Source organism: Boleophthalmus pectinirostris, unplaced genomic scaffold, assembly GCF_026225935.1.
Source record: "Boleophthalmus pectinirostris isolate CB_2022bp ecotype Guang Dong unplaced genomic scaffold, ASM2622593v1 HiC_scaffold_1, whole genome shotgun sequence".
In the NCBI taxonomy this organism is placed as follows: Eukaryota; Metazoa; Chordata; class Actinopteri; order Gobiiformes; family Gobiidae; genus Boleophthalmus; species Boleophthalmus pectinirostris.
In genome coordinates this window covers 19487707-19505408 of record NW_026570970.1, presented here as the reverse complement: position 1 = coordinate 19505408, position 17702 = coordinate 19487707, and the positions used below count along the sequence as shown (strand labels likewise).

Below are 17702 nucleotides of genomic sequence, written 5' to 3'. Positions count from 1 at the left end.
AATACTCCACTGTGTTTTTAAACTCCATACACCCCGGAATCAGCCTTGGAATTACCAGTCTCTACTAAACAAAATGTAAAAGGAGCTATTGACTTGAAAACTAACACTACATGACAACATATTTTGAGCTTTGAAGATTAATAATAAAACATAGGTGTCCTGTTGTGTTTTTGAGGATAAGGATTATAAAATGACTAAAGGCTCACAAGATTCTATTTTGTATAATATTGGACATTTAAATTAGGCCAGCTGCCATAGCAATTTTCATCATTCTGTCTGTCTGGATCATTTGCCTCCATTTTTGCTATGATGATTTAAGTCTCTCCAACAAAAGAAGCGTCAATACATTTGTTTGCCAATATTTCCATTTCTGTTCCACACATCAGTTTGAAGGTCATATTAAACACATGTAGCTTTCCTCCAACATGGTGAAATAGTACTTTATGTTTTATTTTCACATAAATGTACTGCAGTGCGTGACAATAATCCTGCCTATTACATAAATCAAATGAACAGGGCATTAACAAGCCTTATATGCCTGTAACTTGGTCTCAGCTGCCGTTCCCATCTAAACTCTCATTCTGATGGTACCTAGTAAATCTGGCTCTGGCGGATTTGCTTCAGTTGTAGGTATAGCTCCTCTTTTATCTCTTGTAGCTTTAAGTTGCTTTCGATTCCACTGGGCCAATATGTATGCAAATGTCAGCCTTGGCAATCCACAAATTAGATTTACTGCATTTCCCTATTGTTTTTGCACTGGTGCCAGCCATACACATGCAGGTTTAATGTAGCGCCGATGCGTTATGGGACAATTTGCTGTGTGTGCACAACAAATAAGTGAAGAATGGGGAAAAAATAATACCCAAGATACAGCGAAACACAGCCACTAAAAGAACTCACCTGGCGGATCAAAGAACAACCTGATTTGTTTTTAGAAATGTTTGTTTATACGAAATGGGCTCAAATCTAGCAAAGTAGATTACAATATAAATGTGTATGCAACATAGATGAAATGTTAAGATGAGAGAGCCACGCTGCCCTCTATTTTTCAACACCAAATTCAGGACAGTGCTCTACAACCCTTAGGGCTGACAAAAAAAAAAAATATATATATATATATATACAAAAATCTTGATCAACTAAAAACATGATTTGTGCATTGATTGGATTGGTCTACTAAAATGTGCTGAAACTCAAAAAATTTTGATCTAGCACAAAAATTACTATACAGACATACACATGCTAAGTACTTTGTTCAAGTGAAAAGGCAGATTAAATTGCCCAGTCACTCTTAAAACTCAAGCTAACTCACAACATGCATTTTCTTTTCTCCTGTGACCCATATAAATCATTATAATCCTACGAAAATTATTAGTCGACTAATAAAAAACATGAGGTGAAAAAGGGTACATTTCTATTATCATATATATGGGTTCACTAATCAGTCTATTTACTCTTACCTTGATGCTAAATTATAATATGAGAGAGCAACGTTGATGGTAAAATAATGGTGCCCATAGCAACTGTTTTTTGTTTTTTTTTGTAGAGTGGTAAATGCTGTGATTTACTTGCCTGACCTACCAGTCTCTTCTACATTATTTTCAAATCCAGAAGGGTCTGTAATCAAACTATATAGCATGAAAAACCTTCTAATTTGTAGCACATGTCTCTCAAATGCACAAGACATCTCCTCTTGAAAATTCTCGTATCATTCAGAACAAAATATGTAACATTTTTTACCTGAGATAAGTAATACCTTGGTGCTTTGATGGTTCATTCTGTGAAAATCCATGCTATTTCTCTGTCCTTTATGTTGTTTTTTTCTTAAGCCATGTTTGTTTGTGACACTAACAGAGCATGTGTCTCTCTGATTGGTTAATTGGCCTGTTGATCACACTCTCTTAAATCATTAAGACAGGATACTGCTTCAGATCCACTCGCTTTTGTAAAGTTTTGTCAAAGCAGGTTCCGGCTGGCCAGGTAACTAATTCACAACATGCACATGGACACGTACAGTCTTTGTCTAAATCCAAGCACCAAACTTGCATCAGCAAGTACACCAGCCCTTTATAGTATAATCTATAATAATGACAGCAGCCTCATCTTATGCAATGACTGACACATGAAGTAATTTGCACTCAAGTCGTCTTCACAAATTTCCCACAACGTAATGAATGAATTAGACAAAACAGGCAGATTTATACCAGGCAGAGTGACGCTCCCTGTCGGACTGAGAAAGTTTTTGGCGAGACAGCCAAGGTGCTTCATCACCTTCTTTAGAGAGAAATTATCAATAATGGTGTGCATTTGCATATAAATGAACTATGGTGAATTGTAGGAGGGAGACAATGATTTGAGTCTAGAGGAATGTGGAGTGGCAGGCCCAGAAGAAAAGATTCAAAAAGCTGATAGAAAGTCAAAGTACATTGGGAAGAGAAGGACATGATGTATTATATAACATAACGGTTGTTTTTGTGGGTTTGTAGTTCAGCCTATTACTCAACACTGCATACATACATGGATACATACTTCTAGTTCAGTGGCTATAATACTCAAAGTAAAATGTATGTATGAAATTTTGTTTAGTAAAAGCAATATCTGATGGTATATTAGTTGCCTAAGCAGTCTTGTCCTTACAGGATTTGGTAAAAAGTACAACATTGAATTTGATGATGATGCCTAATGAAGGCCTAGTTGTCGAAAGTGCAAATATAGCTCACTTTTTACAAGTTAGACAGAATGCGGAAGTCTTTCTATTTTTGATTTGCTTCTGCATTACCTGAATTCAGAAATACAATGTGCGAAGCAACCACTTTGTCTTAAGGAAATGTGAAGAAGATAATGAAGAACACTTTTGCATGAATCCATTGATGCACTTTACAACTGTGACTCATTCACACTATGAGCTGGCCACAAATATCCAACAATATCCACTCTGTGAGAATCCACTCACTCCATTCACTTTCACTGCCAACTGCACCAGGTCACGTCTGCTTGTTTAAGGGCTGCTTATAGCACTGCTCTAATATAGGCCTGTATTATATTGTGACAAATTGGGACACAGTTATAAGTAAATCACTAGAGCCGAATGGACTGATTGTCTGCGTTTCCGAAACAGCTCCATTTGGAAGTGTCAGATGAAAGGCTGTGTGAATTCAAAGTCCAGGCACAGACGGGGACGCGCAGTGGAAGTGTGGGCTCCAGACAAAGATGGTGATTTAGAGAGACAGCCCAGATTCTAGCGTTTAGTCTCGGCCATTTCATGTGTAGTTATCCTTGAAGTATATAATAATTTTGGTGATCTTTTTCGATATGTCCCCTATTAGCCACTGAAGTTTCTCTCTAAGGGTGTGGTACCTGTCTGGTTTGTTAGTTTGGAGATCAGAAAGTTCTGTTTGTGACTGGACCCATAATGAAATATTTTTGCATGTATCTCCAGAATGGAATTTGTTATAAAGTATCTTTACTTACAATTAGGGATGCACTGATCCGATACTGTTATCAGATATCAGCACCGATATTGAAACATTTACTGGATTGGGTATCGGCTTCCAAATATCGGTTCAGCCAATATCCTGTCCAGAGAAATTTCTTTATATTATTGTATTCTTCTGTAGTTACTTGAGAAATAGATAAAAGTTACATAACACATTTGGGTAGTTTTTTGTCTTATTTTATTTTTGTTCATTTGTTTATTGTTGTTGAAGGCAAGGCAAGGCAAGGCAAGTTTATTTGTATAGCACAATTCGTACACAAAGTAATTCAAAGTGCTTTACAGAATAAGAAATACATTAAAATCATAATAAAAATAAATCAAAACATAAATAATCATGAAGATTAAAATAAAAAAAGAGAGACATAAATTGGAGAGAAGAGTGCGGAATGAAAACCTTTCAGTTATATGCACATTTAAACAGAAATGTTTTGAGTCTGGATTTAAACAGCGTCACAGAAGAGGCCTGTCTCACATGTTCAGGAAGACTGTTCCAGGTTTTAGCTGCATGAACCTGAAACGCTGACTCCCCTTGTTTAGTTCTGACTCTGGGCACCAGCAGGAGGCCGGTCCCTGAGGTCCTCAGAGTGTGAGATGGTTCATATGACACTAACATGTCACAGATGTACTTTGGTGCTCGGCCATGGAGAGACTTGTACACAAGCAGAGCTGCTTTAAAGTCTATTCTCTGAGGCACAGGAAGCCAGTGCAGAGACCTGAGCACAGGACTTATGTGCTCGTACTTCCTAGTTCGAGTAAGGACCCGAGCTGCAGCGTTCTGGATGTTCTGCAGCGTCTCACAGCTCGTTTGGAGAGACCAGTGAGCAGAACATTACAGTAGTCTAACCTACTGGAGACAAACGCATGGATAAGTTTCTCCAAGTCTGATTTAGACAGTAAACCTTTGATTTTTGCTATGTTTTTTAGATGGTAAAAGGCTGCAGATGTTATTGATTTTATGTGACTGTTAAAGTTAGTAAAGAAATAAATGCTGTTTTCAGTCTTTCATTGGAATTGTTTGATATCGTACTTAAACATATAGTATCGATATTGGTATCGAAACTTAGAAAGCTGGATCGGTGCATCTCTGCTTACAATAACTTATCCCTCAATTAAAATACACATAGACCCCCTTAGTATGTCTCTCACTGTGACACCTTTGGACTTGGATTTTCCTCTCTTATTTGTCCATTTCTTTCTATGACCTTTTTCAGATCCTAGTTTGCTTATAATCTTTATAATATTAGAATGACGCAGCACGTAAACTTGATCTGTATTGAAGCTGATTAGGGAGCTGGGGAGATAGTGATGGCTGATAGTGGGTGTAAAGTGAAGGAGAGAGACGGAAACTTATTAACAGTTCTTATCCACATATAGATCATTGAATATCTCTGTGGCCTGCAAGAACCCGACCGCCCACCCAACATCTGATCATTACACGTCATTAGAAGAGCAGGTAGCGACGAGGGACGTGTGGATGAGCACCACGGTGGCTGGGAGACATGGAAAAATGCATGTAAACAGAGAGACAAGGCAGGCTAGAGGGATAGGATAGGATGGATCTGACCGGAGGGGGATTTGTTGATCTGAGGGTGTGGGTGGACATTTGTGTTATTCATGCATGAATAAGAGGAAATGTATTCTACCTTACGGCTCTGTATTTATTGGCAGGTTTAGTGTCACACAGAGAGTGGCAGGCCCGGTCTGCAAAGGTGTAATAAGCCCTCACAGACACACGTCCTTTGGCTTGACATGTAGCCATCGCTGTTCTGCTCAGCTGTCCAAACCATCATGTGTGGGAGGGGGCGCTAGAATGCAGGGGAAGATGGAGAGGAGGCAATAGACCGGACAGAGTATGCAATCTGTACGATGAATTTTACATTTTGTTGCAAACTGTAAAATCTATTGAGAGGTAATGCTGACACCTGGCTTAAAGGTCCTACATTATGCAAAGTTGATTTTTGTGAGCTTTAAGCATGTTATAACACTGTTCCCTCCTCAAAAACATACCTGGAGTTGTGTTTTCTTTCATTCACACATGTTTGAGTAACCCTTTATTCTTATTCTTTGTCTACACCTGCAAAGTTCAAACTGCTCTGTTCCACCTTGTGATGTCATGTAGTGGTAGTTTTCAGGTTAACTGCTACTTTTTACTTTTAGTTCAGTAGAGATTGGCAATTCCTGGGCTAAAATTATCCAAATGATTCTAGTGAAGGCGTATGGAGTTTAAAAACACTATGGAGCACTTTCTCTGTTACCACATAACATCACAAGGTAGAACAGAGTGTTTTCTGTTTGAGAGAAAAACTCAGCCTAAATATGCAGGATTTGTGTGTTAAAAATGTGTGAATAAATCTAAACACAACTAATGCAGGTCATTTAACATTGATTGTGGATGATCTTTAACACTTCGATCTGTCAGCAAAAAAAAATCACAGATAAAAGAGTCGTTATTGTTCAAACTGGGATGTAGTGCGGTGTGCAAAGCAGTGTACCATTTTACAAAACCAAATAAGCTCAGCAAAAAAAAAACAAAAAAAAACCTTTGGCCCAATGTTGACTTTCATTAATATTTCACCAAAACACTCTTTCTGAGCTACAAACCAAACAGTTTCTGCCAATTTGAATCCACACAGTGCACTCTATTAGGTGTTATTTGTACTACTAATATTGCCACTACTACTACAACATTTTCAACTGCTACAACTGCCCACTTTGCCTAGTATGTCTAATTGTTTTGAGGATTCAATTTCATTCCCAGTTAAATATGTTCTTTTAAATTTACTCAGAAGGTCCATTATGTAGTCCATAAATGACTTGTGTAGTAAACCATGCAGTATCTTGTTACATCTTAGCTCTGCGGTTGTGCTGTTTCTGCTTGTGTGTATGTGGGGAGAGATTGAGTCAGAGGAGGGGACTGCAGTATTCCTCCAGTGGGAAGCATCGATTTTCCCAGCCCAGTGTGGGGATGTGGGAAATGTCAGCCTCTAATTGAGTTGATAAAACCGTTTTGAGTTTCAGACGTAAATATGGCTCCCGCACCAAAAGGCTGTGGCGTGGACAAGTCCCATGGGTGGGCTAAGGATGGGTGAAAGAGCCCCTCGTGGCTGTGTTGTGTTAACATGTGCATACACTTAGCATGTACTGTTTATAATGCACCAGATGATATTTGAATGTTCCGACAGGACACGAGGGGCGCTGCGCATTGACAGCACTTTCATTGTGAATCTGGACACAAGCTCATCAGATTGAATGGTTTTGTTGTGGGCAGAAATGGACAGGCAGAGAGAGAGAGCGGCAGAGGTCATTTCCATTAGAAGTGCAGTGAGTGAATAAAGAATTGGCTGAATGGGGCCGCGCTGCCAGAGCTGATTAGCAGATTGCTATGCAGAGAGAGCACATAACTTACCTGCTGCCGTCAATAGAAATCTCCTCCTAATATCAGCTCTGAGTGGGTCAGAGGTGCTCTCTATTTAAGCTTTAAATCATCGGACATGATCGTTACTGCAAATGAGATGTAAATAGTGTGTTTTTTCTTTTTGAGAAATAACATAAACAGCAATGACATTTATTTTTTTTTTTTACTTCACAAATTTTGGTGGAAGCATCTCAAAAAGTCAATTAATGTAGTATTGGTTCGTTTCTAGATAGTAATAAGCTCAGGTATTTTCAGAAATGTGAACTCCACCTCTGTACATCTTTCTATTTGTACAGAAATCACACATCATGTGATTTTTAGCCTCATTGACACACATGAACCAAAGATTATCTATGTCTCTTTCTACCATTAAGTTGCAACTTTTGCCTAATCAGTTTGAAAGTCGCAACACGTCAACACATAAGCCAGTGAGTATCTATAGGGCCTCCTCTCTAATTATTCATAGTGATAATGAGAATTTCACACATTACTCCATGGCACATAGACACAGCACTGCCTCTGCTTCTCTCACTTTCATATGTAGACACACACACTTGTGGCAATGCCTACTGGTAATTAACTGACATAATTAGGCAGACAACCATTTGTATAGGCCCGCACATACACACACACACACATGCACACACACCTCCCTGGTAATTAAGAGTATTAATTACCAGCATAGCTGTCCCTGTGAGGCTCCGTATCACTCAGTGCCTGGCACACAGCAGGGCTCTTATTGCCTTATCTGTGCTCACTATCATGTCTCTCTTGGTGCCCGCACTTGCACACATGTACTCCCAAATACTCTCCTGCCGGAGAAACAAATGGCGCCTAATTAGTCACAGACTGATGGCTGGCCATAGGTTAACTTCTGGTAGCCTGGGACTTTGAGAGAAGTGAAAGAGCTGAAAAGAGGCACAGATGAAGAGCAGGGATTTGTTTGTGTTTTCAATATTTGTAGTTCATTTTGTGGCATAAAATTGGCAGCAACCGTCAAAGAGTTCATTGAGACCATCTGCACATGGTAATCTCCCTTCAATGTCTGTGTGTAAGCCAGAGTTCATTAGTGCTTGTTTTATAACAAGAGAAAAGCACTTTAACCTGGTGTCTTTTCACATTTTAGATTTTAAACTGTCCAAGCTATTGTATAAAAATGCAACTGATTTGCCAAGTGATTCTGTGGCCCATGTTTAAATTACAATAAATATGACATGGTTTCTTCTCTGTTTGTCTTCCAGTTGATGGCTGCACAGACTGGTCCATAGACTACCTGAAGTACCAGGTACTGGTTGGGGAGCCTGTCAGACTGAAGTGTGCTCTGTTCTATGGGTACATCAGGGCGAACTACAGCCAGGCGCAGGGCGTGGGCCTCAGCCTCATGTGGTACCGCAGCTCTGGACTGGGGCACAGTGACTTTGAGGAACCCATCTCCTTTGATGGGGTGAGGATGAGCAAAGAGGAGGACTCCATCTGGTTCAGACCGGCCGACTTCCAGGACGTGGGGCTCTACTCCTGTGTGCTGCGGTAAGGCCTTGAATGGATTCAAGCTAAATAAACTTTATTAAACTCTAAAGCTAAAGGGCAATTATTATAGCCTTTGATAGGTTTGAAGTCAACAAACATTTATTATTATTATATATTTATATATTTATTATATATTTATTATTATTATTATTATTATTTGACTCCTGCTAAAACAAACTTCATGATTCACAACATGTCAGCTCCATTCAAAAGCAAAAGTCACACCCAAAGCTGTGGTTTACAAACTGAAAGGAGTCTATAAGGTTACTATTGACAGGAATGATAACAAACCTTCCAAGCTTTCAATACCCCATCGTAATACCATGTTCTCTGTGTTTAAACATCCAGATTCCTTTGAAAATTGCCCAGGTAATTCTCATTTAAATGCCACGTGAACTCCATTTAAACACACACAATACTGTATATTAGCAAGCCATTGCACTACGAGTCTCCTAATACCAGATGCATAATTATGTGGCAGTAACTTATTAACCTTTACAGTGGAGAACATCCCTCTGTAAACGCCTCATTGCAGCGCCTCATCTCACAGAGTTTTTAATAATGCCGTTAAAGGCCCCTTAAAGAGCGCGAGCTGCTCGGAGAGTACATGGGGCATGACTGGAGCCGGCCGTTTGTGTACAATGAAACCCCAGCCTATAGTGCATTTCATTACAGCTCTGTGTAGGAATAAAGGCCTTTCACAAACATTGCACTATTCCCATAGTGAGTCTGCTGTATTCATGCATTTTACATTCAAGCCGGCACAAAGAGGAGAGGATGAGTTAAAATAACATTCTCTGGTTGAGCTTGGAGGATAGAAAAACGCCTAAATATAAGAACAAAGTGCTTCAGAATTACATCAAGAAGAAATCAGTTGCGCTGGGAAAGAGTTTTAGCATACAGATTTCAAACATTATAATCTGAAATGTAACAAACAACCTATCTTATAATTTCACTCTTTTAAAGTAAAATTATGTAACTTTTTTGGTGGAAGTTTCGCTGCCTGCTTGTTTTATGTTCCACATGTTAAAAAATCTTGAAATACATCCCTTTCTTCTTCATACATGTTTTCCACTCCATAGATCTGGACTATAACCTGGCCTGGTGGTGTCACATTCTTGTCTCAACAGAGATAGATAGTTTAATACCAAACTGAAACAGAATATTTGAGGCAAAGAAATGGAGACGCATAGTTCACGTACCCTCCACCAGAAAAGTTAGAGTGCCCTTTTAAGACTACATACAGAATGTGAGGCCACATTTAGTATTGCATTGTCAAATTCAGCCCTGACAACATTTCCCTACAAAAATAAATGCTTGCTCTGGGTTTCTTTAATATTGTCCACACTTGTCCAATGCCAAAAACATTATTCTTACAAACAGTGACACAATGTTGCACTGCACAGCATAATTTTGTTATGTCTCTTAAGAATGGAAAAGTGCCTCTAGCTCTGTATTAGAAAAGTTAGTTTCTGGGCTACCTGCAAATAAGTCAGTTTTGAGAGCATGTTTTCCCTCCAAGTAGTTGGAACTGCTTTATAATATGCACAATTTCATACAGCCTTCTGGTTTTTGAATAGCAAATGTGTGTAGTACTGCAACCTTTTAATATTGCATACTCTAGCATGTGGAGAGATGCACACTACACTCTAGTTTAGATTTGTTACCTTTTTTCAACTTGTGTACCATATGTGAGTAATCAAACACCTTCATGTTAAATCTCCACTGAATCCTTCCAGCTGTTTCCCTGTGTAAGAGATATAAAGGAGCAAAGAATGTGTGAAGTGTGTATCCTGCCCACTGTATGTGCACGGTCATACTTATCTTTGTCCTTCTCTGTCTTCAAATTTCAGTCTAATCGCTGCTTGTGTGAAGGTGACTTCATTTACATAGCAATCTCTGGGCTTTTCTTTTGCCTGGCCTCTCTCTCCTCCTTCCTCCCACATGTCAGCTCTCAAGTGGGGACCTAGGGTGTGTACCTCACCTCCAGTTCCATCAATCTTACTTCTTCTGCAATTCATATGCCACGGTGCTTCCATTTTTCACTGGATAAATAATTTTCTAATAAGTCTGGTAATGAGACACAGTTGAACCACTTGTATTTGCTTCCTGTGATCATGCAATAGGCGGCATAATGCGTGGAGAATTACAGCTAATAACTCCACGGAAATAGAATGTGACAGACGTGAAAGACGTCCACAGAAGCGCGCGTCCACCCCCTCGCTGTCCATCAATCAAACACCACCTCTGACACGTTTCCCACAATGCCACGGGGCGCCTGTTGTGAATATTTAACATGCAAACGCCGTCTCACCACTGGCTCCAGGGGGATTTGGATGGCTCAGGTGTGCGACTGCAAGAGGTCAGTCCTGATCGTCTTCCTATTATGTAAACAAGCGTCAAAGATTGATTCTGGTGGATTTGATGCTATGTATGTATGTATGTCCACATGCAGTGATGGGAAGAATACCTGAATTAAAATGTATTTTGTAACATATTCTGATGTATAGTTTAATCAGAGTACTTTTACCTCAAATTTCATTTAAATTATAGTGTAAAGACGCAACATGGTATTAAAAACAGCATCATATTTGTTTCACCATTTGTTGTGCATATTTTTATCACTGATCAGAGAAAGAATAATTACACTCGAACGCACCACAAGAGCAGTCTTTATTATTTTTCACCGATTATGTGCAGTGTGAAGCCTTAACTGTGTGATCAAGTACCACCGTGTATTCCTTTGATTTTAGAAATACCAAATGAATACCCCTAAATGAAAAAGTAACTGTACCTGAATACAGTTATATAAATTAGTATTCTCTGTACATGTTTTTAGTTACTTCCCAGCACTGTCCACATGTGGTAGATGTAGTACAGCGGTTTTGTTTGTTGTTCGCAAAAATATACCACTCAACTTAGCAAGCCTTCCACTGCGAATCATCCCACTCTATTTGTTTCAGATAGCATTGGCGTCGATAACGTTAGATACCAGATCCAGGAGGCCAGCGCTCTGTTGCAATACCTGCATCTCACTTTTGCTTCCCACAGCATTTTCAAGACGTCCTTGGAGGCGTCTTCTCTGTAGTAGAAGCATAGACTGTTTTATTTTCCATTCCCTGTCTTATATTCTCCCTGTGTGCTCGATGCTTGCTCCTTCCTAGCATCGTTGCAGACAGCCGTAACATTAGTCAGTATAAAGGTGGGAGCATGCGCGCGTGTGTCAGTGTTTTATGGGTGCTGGGGTCAGAGGTGCTTATACGGCTGAGGTGACTCCCTTATTGCTTCCATAACCTGAGTAGATCATATGAAACCCTGTCATTTACACTCAATGGGAGCATCTGGCACTGTAAATGTAATATAATGAAAGCCCGTATGGCCAGAGCACACAGGTTGCTTTTACACACTGAGCAAGTCTTGACACATCCAAAGATTACACACCGCTATTCCATCAGTTTATGTTATGGCGGGCGTATACAGCTTTGACTTTTTGTCGTGAATTCTTCAAGTAGCACTTTGTAGTTCTGGGATCGTGAAAAAACACAAAGAACTCAGCTGTCATTCTTTCTCCCTATATAATTTAGCTGGCAGGTAAGTCATTAGAGAAGATAGCTCCCTAGAATATCTGTACTCAGAGTTGCGTTATCAACTATATGTTTTATGGTGCACATTTTTCAATTTGCCCAAAAGTAAACCACTTATTGCTGTTGATTTTCAAACTGTGATAACAATGTTTAATCTTAAAGGGCGCGTTAATTAATTAATTTTGTGATCTATGCTGTCTATGTAATGTTGTTTCCTCGTCACAAACATACCTGGAGTTGCGTTTTGTTTCTGTGGTGGATACCTCTGCCACCACTCCACAGTGTTAGATTTATTTGATTACATTTCATTTCATTTACATTAGGTTAATTGCAGCACAAATTTAATTCCTTTATTTAAACTTATATTCTAATTTGTGTGCATACATTTTAGTTAATATAAGTCTGACTTATATTACACTTGTTATTTTTGTTTGAGTGGCCAAGTTTGAGGACCCTCATTTTCTAGTTTGTTTAAGATCACTTTATTATCACTTATTATTTTCTGTATTATACTTATTTGCCTTCTTGTTATTTTGACTAAGTTAGTAGTTTTAGTTAATTATTTAGTGTAATTACTCCCTCTTGTGTTCAGTTTTAGTTGTATCATGTATTTAAACACCCCTCTTCTTTGTCTGGTTGGGTTAGTTTTGTTCTGCTCAGTTTGATTTAAGTTACCGCAGTTGGGCCCAGCTTTTTGTTAATGATTTACCTAATTTCAGCCTTTGTTAAATTACTTTTTTTTTTTTAAGACTTTATTAAATTTAAACTTATTTTTATACCTTGTCTTTGCCTTTCTGTTTGGTCCACTACAGTTTCATTCACACATGAAACACACAAACCCTGCATATTTTGGTTCTTCTCTTAAAATAGAAAACACTTGTGCTGCCATGTGGTAATACAGGTACAAGTGCTCCACTGTGTTTTTAAACTCCATACACCTTCACTAGAATCATTTGGATGATTTCAGACCTGGAACGGCCAATCTCTGCTGAACTAAAGGTAAAAGGTAGCTGTTAACTTGAAAACTACTGCTTCATTTCATCAGAAGGTGGAACAGAGCAGTTTGAGCTTTGAAGATGTAGACAGATTAATAATAAAAGGTTACTCAAACACAACTTTGGGTATAATTTTGAGAAGGTCAAAACATTCTTATATGGCTTAAAGCTCTTTTTTCGTTTTGCGTAATATAGAACCTTTAACACTCCATGTGAATAATAATATCCAATAACTCTTAAGTAAGAATTTAGATTATCAATTAGTGCCATTATATTTTCAGGTTTTAGTTCTGTTTATGTCCAAATCATCCAACAAAAACATTCACAATGGGTACAAATTGATCTTCAAATATATTTTATATTCAAATACCGCTCAATTCAACTCAAGTTTGAAATCATTCAAAGTTCTCACCCCACTAGTTGGAAAACACTGTAATAATAACCCACAAACTGAGAACAAGAAACCTTTTATTGTGAGTCATTGTTCAAAAGTCAAATAGCAGGGGCATGGAGAGAGCAAAGTTACACTGTGCTGCTTCAACGAATGAGTCATGACAGCTGATTTATTTGTTCTTTTTGTCACTTAAGCCTTCACACAGTTCCGCCATGTTGGAAAAAAGAGCATTTGCCATATCTCCATCACCTCACCTGAAACCGCTTTAGCCACAGATCACTTCAGACGCTTCACTAGACCTTTCCCATTGATTCTTAAGTGTGTCACAAATGTAATGTAGCATCCCGTGGGGAATACCGTGTTCTGGGAGCACTGGGACGGCATTATGTCAGCACTGATGAGCTCTCGAATGATAATGATTGCAGCCGCGTTTATAAGAGCACCGCAAAGGGAGGGGGCGGCGGAGACAGTTACTCAGAAATGATGTATGATGGGGGGGGGAGGGGGTTGGCGTGTGTATGGGGCATGTTGTGATGACCAAGCTGCTTTTCTCTTCCTGGATGAGGCTGTCTTAGTGTTTCTGTGATTAGCATCCATGGGCCCAGATAACTCCCCCCATAAATCCAATAGCGACTGCCTTGAGCGCGAGGCATTGACTCAAGTAAGCCTCTGAACGTGTCATTATTGCTAACCCAGCAAACGTTAATGTTAGAGGCAGATGCAGCAGCAACCATGAAAGGACTAATAAGGCAGGAGAAAATACTGTTATTTTGTTTAAGTTGTTTTATTTAAGTGTGGTAACTAATCACTAATACAAGCAAATGAATCTTAGACATGTCCAGACATTAAATGCTTACATGGAGATTTGCTCATGCCTGCCTGAACCATGACTCATAGCCAAAACCCACACCTACAGCTGATGAGTATCAACTAGGGATGTAACAATAACCGAAAAATCGTGATATTGTATCGTCAAAGTTCTCACAATAATATCGTGGACCATCACAATATATCAAATTACAAGTCTCTTTGGAGTTATGGTGCAGCAATAGCTAAACAAAGACAGGGGGAACTACATAGACCATGATCCTTTGCTCGATTTCAGTGTAGACTATAATAGATAATAGGGATAACAATTCTAAGCACTTTTAAGTCTTAGTTTTTTGGATTAAGTCTTGTCAAGGCATTTTAAGAGGAAAAAGTAAGATATTAACAGTTTTGTTATCCTCCACAAAAGATCACAATAAATATCGTACTGTGAGATGCATTTTGTGAAAATATCGTACTGAGAGATTTGGATATTGTTACATCCCTAATCGTGAGTCTCCCTTCCATATCGTGAGCTTTCCCACGATATCGCAATAAATATCATACCGTAGGGTTCATACTGTGACGATATCGTATCGTGAGACTTGGATATCGTTACAGCCCTCGTATCAACCAAAGAGTATGTACAACAAAACCAATACAATTCAGGTGACATACTGTTACTATCTTGATACTTGATACGTGACACTTTAATCTCTGGTGTTTGTAAAAAAAATAAATAAAAAAAAAAGCCCCTGAAGAAGGGCTTGCGTTGGCGTCTCTTACTCTAAAATAAAAGACTTTTAATTATGTCAAAGTGCCTCCGATTTTATATCCTCACCTACACACTATGAAAGGTATTATTGGTCTTTTAATAAGGTTCTCCAGTGCCAATTACTTACATTTCCCTAAAACACAAATTCTGTTCAAATCACTACTAGATAAAACATTCACACCTTACTCAAATCCTCACTTTGTCTAATTAAAATCCTATTAACGAGAAGAAAGGTTGTCAGCAAATTAATACAAAATAACTTGTGTCTGTCCATAGGAACTCTACTTACTGCATGAAAGTGTCCATGTCTCTGACTGTGGCGGAGAATGACACAAACCTGTGCTACAACTCCAACATGAGGCGGATGGAAAAGGCGGAGCTGAGTAAGACCAAAAACATCACCTGCCCCAACATCGAGGACTATGTGGAGCCGGGCAAGGAGTTGGAGATCACATGGTACAAGGTGAGAAAACTATTAAACTATAGTGTGCCTATTAATTATTTTATTATTTTAATTACACATTCAACCTTGTTCATGTTTTTTTTTTCTTCAAACGTCTGTGGCGAACTAGAACAGTTATAGTAAAAATATAGGTGTCTTGAAATAGTTTAAGTGAGAATTGTACTCTGTTATTTAGTACTCCTTGATATATATATATATATTACAGTACAGTATTCTGAATGATAATATTCTGAAGTACAGGTGCAGATTCTGCATACTTCATTCCTTTCAAATAATCCATTAAAACAAAGTACTCTCCCTGAATCATTAAATCTTTATATTGCCAGTATTATTTTTCCTGTGTATTTCCAATCAGAAATTCTCCAGGAATCCAAGCATCTATGGCCCGAGGTCAAGCTATTCACTGTCACATCCACAAGGAGAGAGCAAGTTTTTAAACAATTTTGTAGGATTATATTGCGATTCATTACGATACACAATACATTATCATGGCTATGGATACGATACGACCATTACCGATATTACTAGGATATAGCGATACATATGATAACCAATATATTGCACACAGGATTCTGCCACTATTACTAATACTAAGTGTTTCTTTGTTAAACCATTACCTGTGCAAAGTCAATCTGGAATAAATCAGTTGTAATCACTGAAACAGTGAATATGTCAAGTGTATTCCATGAACAAATTTCCTTTCTCTGAAACAAAACTGTAGCACTGTTTCAAAATTATTTAGTAAAATATACCTAAAAATACTCATATATGCTGCATCGATATATTGAAGCAGCAGCCCACGATAACAATACTGTTTCACCAAGTTTAGTATCACGATATGTTGATATTTCAATATCTTAGCACACCCCTAGATTGTATACAATATGATTTTGACATTATATTGGTCTGTTATTTTCATTATTTAAACCACAGAGGTCATATGCAGTGACAGCTTTACTAATGAAAAGCTTTGAGAGCCTGTTATCAGCCTCTTCCCTTAAGAAGTAAGTGTCCTCCAAAAGCTCCTTGTACCTTATATCTATTCAGCCTACACCTCCCTCACATGTCACCTGCTCCTTCTTCCTGGGTCAGATATAGCCGGCGGTCAACAAAGTGCATTTTCAAACCAGGCCAGACTAATCACAGGTAGATTACCACTTGATTAGCCTGACCTCGAGATTTTTCCCACAATTCAATTAGGTTCTGGGTAATGACTGGGAGCTGGAACATACAGTTATTTGGAACCACCGCCAAACTAGAGTGATTGAATTTAAAGGTTTGCCTCGAAGCACTGGTGGAATAGGATACACTGTGTTATCGTCTTGGGAATGGAAAGAGGATCATGGCATAGACTTGATACCTCCACCCACACTCTGGAACACACACATTTCAACACAACAGAGGCACACCTGTGTTGTCGTTGGAGACCTTGGTAAATAACATTGCACGTCCTAGGTGGCCTTGCCAGATTATTGAAAGGAGAATATTCTGTTCAGTGCAATAAATCTTAATCAGATAAACAGGATAGTGGTCTAAGCTTTATCATTTTAAAATATAGAATTTTACATAATGGCATCCTTACTCCTAATGGTTCATGACATTTTATATGCTTTGGGAAATACTCATGGGCAAAAGTCACGTCTGGATCAGCTGCCATTTTGTTTATATGACAATTTGATGGATTGTTCAATATGTGAATATGGTCAGGAGTTACCTGTGCGTGTTTATGTGATGTGCAGGAATGCCGTCCGAAGCAGTGGCGAGCCAGCGTTCTCTATAAAGGAACCAATCTGACATTTGAAGAGGTGACGGAGGAGGACATTGGAAATTATACTTGTGAGGTGCAGTTTGGAGGCTTTTTGGTCAGAAGGACGACAGAGCTCATTGTCACTGGTAAGTCTCAATAGTTGATAGGAATTTTATGACAGTACACACTTTGTATTACACATCCATATTTGTGCTTTAAAATATTAGAAAAAACAACTCACAATTTGCTTGTCATGAAGATTTGACAAAAATAATCAAAACTAATCACTCTTAAGTTTATCTGAAGTCTTCATCACCTCCAGAGAAAACAAGATATTTTACTGCTGGTTAGATTAAAGGGCATATGACAGATTTTCATTGTTCTCTAATTTTGATGCAATTTGGTGGGATAATATCTGGTGTAAATAAAAATGATAATTAAAAATTTGTCAGGAAGCAATTTGTGAAGAAAAGTTGAAAAATATGTTGGAAATTATCAA

The 17702-nt window shown here is 38.5% G+C and overlaps 1 protein-coding gene across 1 annotated transcript in view; it reads left to right on the top strand.

Annotated features, from left to right (window-relative positions):
* The window catches only part of il1rapl1a (interleukin 1 receptor accessory protein-like 1a), a 146080-nt gene that overhangs the window by 39721 nt on the left and 88657 nt on the right, over positions 1-17702 (top strand). Inside the window, exons 2-4 of the mRNA XM_055149585.1 lie at positions 8153-8438; positions 15270-15456; positions 17196-17349. Coding sequence (XP_055005560.1) covers positions 8153-8438; positions 15270-15456; positions 17196-17349 — 627 coding nt within the window. The remainder of the gene's footprint in view (positions 1-8152; positions 8439-15269; positions 15457-17195; positions 17350-17702) is intronic.